The sequence below is a fragment of the Bidens hawaiensis genome, unplaced genomic scaffold, assembly GCF_021521415.1.
Source record: "Bidens hawaiensis isolate Kalapana, Puna unplaced genomic scaffold, B.hawaiensis_p1.1 tig00023714_1, whole genome shotgun sequence".
Lineage (NCBI taxonomy): Eukaryota > Viridiplantae > Streptophyta > Magnoliopsida > Asterales > Asteraceae > Bidens > Bidens hawaiensis.
This window is the reverse complement of record NW_027493728.1, coordinates 272,606-282,170: the sequence shown is the minus strand read 5'-3', so window position 1 is coordinate 282,170 and position 9,565 is coordinate 272,606. Positions and strand designations below refer to the sequence as shown.

Sequence of the window (9,565 nt, the reverse complement as noted above, 5' to 3'; positions counted from 1 at the left end):
CCCACTACACATTGCCTAAGAGACATTTTGGATTTCGGGGCAAACCAAGATGGAGATAAAGAAACGAGCAAAAGGGTACAAGCGACTTTTTTGGATACACGTACAAGTTTGAATGAATCTTATTTTTTTAAATTAAGTATAAAATAGTAGTAACTAGTAATGTTTTCCACGCCCGTTGCACGAGGAACTCGACAGCGTACACAGATATCAAAATATGAATATACAAAAAGATCATAATGTCCCACTTCGACAAAACAAAAACAACTCGTCTACTCATAGTATTGGCACCGTACCGACACTCAACGAAACTTATATATTTATTACGAACACAACTCCGTTTTAACGACGTGATATGGTAAAAATAATCACGTCGTAATGACGTACTAAAACACGCCGTACTCAAAATTTTTAAAAATATCACACGTTAAACATTATAGAAGTTTATATAAGAATGTATAAAATAATAACAAAAAGCTATATGGCAAAAGAAAAACAACAAACGTTATGACGTAATTTAAAACCATTAAATCATTTGAAGGGCTAAGGTTACATGCAGAAAAAACAAAATGGTATTATAACATGACAACAACCAAATATTGTTATACTGTGACAAACTAAATGGAAAAGCAAAAGACGTGCATCAAGAGGTCATAGAGTATTACCCAACAAAATAAACGACTAAAACTGATTTATACAATGTGTCTGTAGAAATTCAGTTTTTAATTATGGGGGTGTTTGGGATTGCTTATTTCACCAACTTATAACTTATTAACTTTTTGAAAAGAAATAAGGTGTTTGAGATTGCCTTTGATGTGAGAGTAAAAGTTTCATAAGTTATACTTTTGTAACTTATTAACTTATTCAAAAGTGATAAGGAGGTAAAATAAGGAATCCCAAACACCCCTATATATATAGTTTAATGATTCAGAAAGTTGGTGAAAAAAGTGGAAAACAAAATTATACATTTAAGTAAAGAAATAAAAGCGAAAAAGTAAACAATTGTAATAAAGATTTATTACAAATTTAAAATAGATAAGCAAGAATAAAGAATGAGAAACGACAGAAGTGAACGAGGGCTCATTGAATATATGATTATGACAAGTGACCCTCTTATTTACTTATATTTATCATCTAGAAAATTTGTAAAAAATAAAATAACATGTCCGTTAAAAATGCTCACAATAAATTAGTAGATAGACAAAAATTAACAACCACCATAACCATTTTGTTGGTACTCCCCCATAATGACATATCTCAATTCTATATAAACCTACTTCTACATCTTCAAAACTTCTAACAAATATAAAAACATATGTTTGGAACTTGTGAAAACAAATAGTGATGGAGGAAGAGAATAGAGTAAGCATTGTTAGGAGCATAGGTAGAAGTTTGAGTAGAGCAGCTGGTAGTTTAAGAATGGACGACGTGTTCTCGATCAGTGGTGCCGGTAGCCATCACAAGAGGAGCAGCCGCCAATCGATGGAAGACGAAGAGGCGTTAAGATGGGCTGCTTTGGAGAAACTGTCCACCTACAACCGGTTAAGAACCACCATCTTCGACCCTAATATTATGGCGAATCAAGTGGACATGTCTACAGATAACATGTTATTGGATGTACGAGAAATGGACCCGAATGCGCGACAACAGTTTATTGACTCGGTGTTTAAGGTTGCGGAAGATGATAATGAAAGGTTCTTGAGAAAGTTTAGAGATCGTGTTGATAAGTAAGCATTTCTATGTTTATACTACAAAATTATATATATGCTTGTCAATTTACTTTATATACACAAAAATATTTGAACTATTTATGTTTATGTATTGGAATAACAAAAATGCTTATAACCTCTATAAAACATAACTTAGTCTTAGATAAAAATACATATAATTCTCTACATGTTCAAGTTGTCATCTAATAATCCTGAAGCATCTTATACGGCTGTATTCATATCATAATGGGAATTTCTTTTTCAAAAATGTTTTTTTTGTGAGAAATCGTTTCATTTTTTGTATGGTTTTTAGATCTTTTCACATTTAGTGTTTTCGTGACTTGAAGCCACGGTTTGTTACAGTCTCTTGTAAGCTTCATAGTCGTGTCACGTGGTCAATTCTCAACAAACCGTGGTTTTAAACCCCGAAAACATTATATGTAAACACCGGAAAAGTCTCAAAAACCATATACATACCAAACATAAAAGGATTTATCACTAAACACCATTTTTGAAAAAAAAAAAGTCAAAAATCCCCATAACCTTCATAGATATGCATTGAGTAAGTCTTCACTAATAGAAAAAGAGAGATTTTTCTACAACTGGATTCGTAGAAAATTTGTTGGAAAGTTCAGTTTCTAACAGTTTTTCAACAAAAAGTTACGTTAAAAAAACACATGCTTGAAAATCGTTTTCAACCGTTTTTTAACAATTTTTCTTACAATATTGTTTAAAAAACATTTGGTTGTAAACTTCCTACAACTTTCCTACAAAAAATAATTTTGACTTAACATAATGTTTATTAGATAACATTGTAGCAAAGTCGGAGATTAATTTTTTTGTTGAAAATCTGTTGAAACTACTTGTTGTAGGAAATTAGTGGGAAATTTTTACGAGAAAATGACTTGTTTTTTAGTGGTGCTTTAAATCGGCATATATAACCAGAAAAAATATGTTTTTCTTTCTATATAAACTGTTTTGGTGATGAAAAACAATGGAAACACAAATTTATAGAGATAAAATGTAGTAAAGGATGTTTACTCAACACATACGTAAACAAATTAAGTTATATAGTTTTCTTATTTATTGTTATATTGAGAAGTAGTTAATCAACTAACATATTTTTCACTTGATCATGTAACACCCCGGCCTGTTTATTTCAGGGTTGGCATCTCTTTTCCAACCGTAGAAGTTCGATTCCAGAATTTGACCATCGACGCAGATTGCTATATCGGTGATAGAGCACTCCCATCACTACCAAATGCGGCCCGAAATATTGCTGAATCTCTTCTGGATGTTATTGGGATAAGTTTGTCTAAGAAAACTAAACTTACCATCCTTAAAGATGTATCTGGAATCATTAAACCATCAAGGTATATACATAACAATAGTTGAGTACTATGTATAAGTATCAATGAGTTTGTTATATGTTACAGAATGACACTTTTGTTGGGTCCACCATCTTCCGGGAAGACAACACTATTGTTGGCTTTGTCTGGAAAGCTTGACTCAAGCTTAAAGGTTAGTATATATAAACATTCAACATATAAAAGATCTATATTGGTTATTGGACAATGTGTGGTGCAAAATAGATGTTTGTTGAGGTGTAACATAAGCACTAAACAGGTTGAAGGAGAGATTGCTTACAACGGCCATAAGCTTAGTGAATTTGTACCTCGAAAAACATCGGCCTACATCAGCCAGAATGATGTTCATGTTGGAGAAATGACCGTCAAGGAAACTTTAGATTTCTCAGCACGGTGCCAAGGAGTCGGTTCTAGATTTGGTAATTTTTCTTTAATATTAAATCGGGATGTAAAAAGGAAATGGTGTATAAATGTATAATTTTACAATCTAATAAAATATAGAAATGTTGACGGAACTCGCAAGAAGAGAAAAGCAAGCAGGGATTTTTCCGAAGGCTGAAGTTGATCTTTTCATGAAGGCGACTGCCATAGAAGGAGCAAGCAATTTGATAACTTACTACACTCTTAGAGTAAGATGAAGCTTTTAGAGCTCTCTAACTTTAATGAACTTAATTAATTTGATATTGCTATACTTCATAATTTTGCCTAAATAACAAAAACAAAAATGTTTTTGCCAAACAAAAACAGATCTTGGGGTTAGATGTTTGTCGTGACACCTTTGTTGGTGACGCAATGAGACGAGGAATTTCTGGAGGGCAAAAGAAGCGAGTAACTACAGGTTGTTACTCTTCCGTATAATTTTAGAGAATTATATGTTTTCACTTTTCACGGTCGTTTAAAAAAACATAACCGTTTACCTGCCTCTCTCTATTGTAATTGGAAACGTGCGTTGTGTCAAATATATGGTAATAAAAAAAATCGCTAACAAACATATAGTGTCACAATAACGTGAAAAGTTGTCACCAAGTGCCAAAATATTTCTCTACACGTAGAAAGGTAAGAGAATAAAATGTCTTTGTAAACAAGTATCTTTACCCACCATTTAAAAATGTGAATAAATACTTTCTGTTACTCTTTTGCAAGTTGGTGGTAGAAAATAAAAATATATTTTTGACTTTGCTATGTGTAGGTTTTATAGCTTGGAAACAACTTGAATATCTATGAGTCGTGTAAAAATGACTTTGGCCCAGACTGTATTCGATGAACAATACACACAAACGAGTTACATGGACCTGTATTTATACAAAACAATAATTTATCACTATATTATGAAATTAATAAACCAGTTAATAGTATTCAAATAAACAAACCGATAAACACCACTCCAACTATTAGCCCAACAGTTGTCAAAAGAAAAATGAAATATTAGGAGTTGTCAAATTAAATTTCAAATCTGGTAGGTATTGTGCACACTTGTCATATGAAATGACGGATGTCCAGACGGCACTTGTCATTCAAATGACAGATTTCAGTCAAAAAAATATTTTGACTGATAGGGGTAAGCTACTTTGGGTATCGTAAACCGCCTGTCAAACTGGCAGATCAGAAAAAGTGACATCCGTCATTTCAAATGGCGAAACACCAGCTACTTGTCCAGCTGACAACCCCTATATTCAATCAGAGAGATCTGCCATTTCAAATGGAGGATCACCTAAAAACCATTTCTAGTTTTCCACTGCATCAAATTTCTCATTTTGAAAAAATCTACATAAACAACGACTATTTAAATTGAACTTTAATTGCGTGATAACTGATAAGTTTCCTTTTACCCCATATAAAAACAGGAGAAATGCTCGTTGGGCCAGCGAAAACTCTTTTCATGGACGAGATATCTACTGGCCTAGACAGCTCAACTACGTTTCAGATAGTGAAATGTTTGCAACAAGTTGTGCATCTCACCGAGTCAACAATCCTGATGTCTTTACTACAACCTGCTCCGGAGACGTTTGATTTGTTTGATGACATAATACTACTATCAGAGGGCCATATTGTTTATCAAGGACCAAGAGTTAATGCACTTGAGTTCTTTGAGAGTTGTGGATTCATGTGTCCTGAGAGAAAGGGTATTGCTGACTTCTTACAAGAGGTATCACTTACCATTAAAGTGATTAATTTCAGGCTTACAAGTTTGTTTATGTTTTATATTTTCATTGCAGGTTACATCAATAAAAGATCAAGAACAATATTGGGCAGAGAGAAGCAAATCGTACAAATACATCCCAGTAAGTGAATTTGTTCAGCGGTTTAGGAATTTCCATGTGGGCGAGACGCTAAAGAGTGAGTTGGCAACTCCTTATGATAAGAACCAAAGTCACAAAGAAGCTCTAGTCTTCAAGAAATACTTAGTGCCCAAGAGGGAGCTATTTAAGGCCTCATGGGATAAGGAATGGCTACTTTTGAAGCGAAACGCTTTTGCGTACATCTTCAAAAGTGTACAATTCTTAATATTAGCTTTTATGTCAATGACATTATTTTTTAGGACTACAATGCACACAAGGAATGAGTATGATGGTTCTATCTATAATAGTGCAGTTTTGTTAAGCTTTCTTATAAACATGTATAATGGTCTAGCTGAAATATCACTCACCGTAGCAAGGGTTCCTGTAGTTTTCAAGCAAAGAGATCTTTTGTTCCACCCAACTTGGGTTTACACACTTCCGACATTCTTACTTCGTTTACCAATATGCTTGTTAGAGAGTATTTCTTGGATGGCCATACTATATTATGGCGTCGGCCTTGCTCCTGAAGCTAGCAGGTAGTCGTTAATTGCTATATATTGCTATGTATATTTCTTTTTTGAAACTGTTTTCTAACAAAAATATGCATCCAACATATGGTGTACAGGTTCTTTAAGCACTTCTTGTTAGTTTTTTTAACCCAGAATGTAGGAGGGGGGCTTTTTAGGTTTATCGCTGGAGCCTGTAGGACAATGAACATTGCAAACACGGGCGGAACCCTTGCACTTATGCTCATATTTCTCCTGGGGGGTTTCATCCTTCCTAAATCTCAAATTCCGAACTGGTGGGAGTGGGCAACATGGGTATTTCCGTTGTCTTATGGTTTTAAAGCGTTTGCGGTAAATGAGTTCTTGGCTCCTAGGTGGATGAAGAAAACAGTAAGTCATTAGTTCTTAACTGAATGCTATAACACAAAGACAAATATTAATTATGTCTTGATGTTCACAGAGTTCGAATAATGTAACTAGATTGGGGATAGCAATACTAGAAAATATGGATGTTCCGACACAAAAAAGATGGTATTGGATCGGGGTTGCATCTCTTCTAGGATTTGTATTTCTCTTCAACATTCTCTTCACTTTTGCTCTAATGTATTTAAATCGTATGTTTCTATATTCTTATTTAAAAGGCATTAACTACAAAAATTCGCTTAATATATTCAGTTCGCGTAACACACCTTTTTGGTTCTTAAATTGTTTAATCAGCTCCTGGAAAACCACAAGCGATTATCTCCAAAGATGGAGACACCGGGATGGAAGCTAAACAAGAAAGAAACCAACGACGTCAAAGACTCAAAGCAATTGCATCTAAGAAAAGTACAATTCCCCAATCCTTTGTAAATGGAGGTACTCGATCTAAGTTATAAATCATGAGAGTTCCAAAAAATATATAAATTAGTACACAAACTAATCTATTATACTCAAGTGATTACTAGTAATGAAATATATGACTTGTGTAGACATGAATATGGAAATGCAGCCCGCAACAAGTCAATCCGAGTCTTGTGATTCTAATAGTGTTGCACATAAGAAGGGAATGGTTTTACCGTTTATTCCACTCGCAATGTCATTTGACAACATGAGCTATTTTGTTGATATGCCGCAAGTATATTCCTTTCTTCTTGAACATGTTCTCGTTTAAAGATTTCTTTTAAAATCCAATGGTTGTACCATGACCCCTTTGATTAAACAGGAAATGAGAGAGCAAGGGGTGACAGAAGATAGATTGCAGTTACTTCGTGAAGTAACCGGTGTCTTTAGGCCTGGAGTCTTGACCGCACTTATGGGAGTCAGCGGAGCTGGTAAAACAACATTAATGGATGTTTTGGCAGGAAGAAAGACTGGTGGTTATATTGAAGGAGATATTAGAATATCAGGATTTCCAAAGAAACAAGAAACTTTTGCAAGAATTTCTGGATACTGCGAACAAACCGATATCCACTCTCCTCAGATCACTGTCCATGAATCTTTAGTTTATTCAGCTTTCCTTCGGCTTCCAAAAGAAGTTGGAAATGAAGAGAAGATGGTGGGGGATGATTATTTTTTTGTCAAACAAGATATCGAGAAAGCGCGTAGTACTTACGTTTTTCTTGTGTATAACATTTCAGCTTTTTGTACATGAAGTGATAGAGCTAGTTGAATTAGAGCATGTCAAGGATGCAATAGTGGGGCTACCCGGAGTAACCGGTTTGTCAACAGAACAAAGGAAAAGACTTACAATTGCTGTAGAGCTTGTTGCTAATCCTTCAATCATTTTCATGGATGAACCGACTTCGGGGCTTGATGCAAGAGCCGCAGCCATTGTTATGAGAGCTGTAAGAAACACTGTAGACACTGGGAGAACTGTTGTTTGCACAATTCATCAACCTAGCATTGATATATTTGAATCTTTTGATGAGTTGTTGCTGATGAAAAGAGGAGGGCAAGTGATCTATGCCGGACCATTAGGCCGCAATTCTCAAAACATTATAGATTATTTTCAGGTATATAAGCTAGATATTTGGAGATAATTTAACATGAAGTGTTACTTACTGGCGAATCTAACAATTGTAATAATAGTAAATAGATATCGTTAAATATGTGAAGGTGTTACCTAAAAGTGCGGGTAAGATAACACTAATACTCACGCGTAGTGACGTTTATTTATGTCACTAGATAATTTTTCATTGTATTGATATCAATTAGTAATTTTCATATGATTAGGAAATTCCCGGGGTTCCAAAGATTCCTATACAATACAATCCAGCAACATGGATGTTGGAAGTGAGTTCAGGTGCTGCAGAGATCCGACTTGGTATCGAGTTTGCTGAACGCTATAAATCTTCATCCTTGTATATGTAAGTTTAGGAATGATGATTTTAAGTTGACACGAAGTAACGAAATATCATGAAATTAATCTACATACACAGGAGGAACAAGGCCTTAGTGACGGAGTTAGGCACGCCACCTTCTGGAGCAACAGATCTTCATTTTAAAACACGATATTCTCAATCTTCATGGGGACAATTCAGGTCTTGTATATGGAAGGCATGGTTAAGTTACTGGAGAAATCCAGATTATAACCTTGTTCGCAACATCTTCACCTTAGCCGCCGCACTAATGGTTGGGACAATATTTTGGAAGATTGGCAAAAAAAGGTCACTCTTAGTTAAACACTAACAATACATAAATATTGAACTTGCTAATCTAATATTGTTATTAATAATTTCATATATTCAGAGATAGCAGCAACAATGTGAACGCCATCATCGGAGCCATGTATAGTGCCGTTTTCTTTGTAGGTATGAACAATTGCCAGACTGTGCAACCGGTAGTTGCCACGGAAAGAACAGTCTTTTATCGAGAAAGAGCGGCTGGAATATACTCATCATTCCCATATGCCATGGCACAGGTCAAATTTGAACAAATATTCATATTATTACATGTAAACACTTTAGATATGGTTTTTACTTTTTACATATAATGATTTGTTCAGGTCTTGGTAGAGATCCCGTACGTATTGTTTCAAACAACATATTACACTTTGATAGTATACGCCATGGTGTCTTTCGAATGGAAAGCGGATAAATTCTTTTGGTTCTTCTACATCATTTTCTTTTCATTTCTGTACTTCACATATTACGGTATGATGACTGTTTCCATCACACTGAACGAGCAAGTGGCAGCTATATTCGCAGGTTCGTTCTATGCAGCTTTCAATGTCTTCTCAGGGTTTTTCATCCCAAGACCAGTATGTCATCTTCCATACTTTCTTAACAATAATTGCTTCATTTAGAAGTTAAAGTTGATGTAAGTATGTAACTTTGGATTATAGAGAATTCCTAAATGGTGGGTGTGGTACTACTGGATTTGTCCATTGGCCTGGACTGTCTATGGATTCATGATTTCACAATATCATGATATTGAGAACAAGATTACGGTTCCTGGGATGTCGTATAAAGTGCCGATGAATTCATATATCGAAGATCATTATGGTTATAGATCAGATTTCATGGGTCCTGTTGCCGCGGTTCTAGTTGGGTTTTGCTTATTATTTGTGTTTGTCTTTGCCTTATGCTTAAGGATATTGAACTTCCAAATGAGATAAGCCTACACCATATGCATGATCCAATCATGTTTGTCTTTCTTTTTTTATTTTCCTCAAGATTTCTTTGGGACTCAGTTGTATTGGATTATCATATATTATGTAAAAATTC

At 34.8% G+C, this 9,565-nt stretch overlaps 1 protein-coding gene across 2 annotated transcripts; it reads left to right on the top strand.

Moving 5' to 3' along the window:
* Positions 1–1,292: 1,292 nt before the first annotated feature.
* On the top strand, positions 1,293–9,565 carry LOC143567944 (ABC transporter G family member 29-like). Of its 2 annotated transcripts, none has more exons than XM_077054218.1 (19): positions 1,293–1,724; positions 2,870–3,079; positions 3,143–3,227; positions 3,333–3,492; positions 3,575–3,702; positions 3,821–3,911; positions 4,918–5,219; positions 5,290–5,888; positions 5,978–6,248; positions 6,319–6,472; positions 6,576–6,716; positions 6,830–6,975; positions 7,063–7,395; positions 7,478–7,852; positions 8,073–8,206; positions 8,279–8,506; positions 8,589–8,760; positions 8,845–9,099; positions 9,184–9,565. In XM_077054218.1, exons 1-19 carry the CDS (start codon positions 1,342–1,344, stop codon positions 9,454–9,456), a joined length of 4,440 nt encoding a protein of 1,479 aa, XP_076910333.1. In that variant the 5' UTR covers positions 1,293–1,341; the 3' UTR covers positions 9,457–9,565. The 2 variants fall into 2 exon arrangements, with proteins under 2 accessions (XP_076910333.1, XP_076910334.1); XM_077054219.1 differs by having other exon boundaries at positions 6,319–6,499; positions 6,576–6,630; positions 6,879–6,975.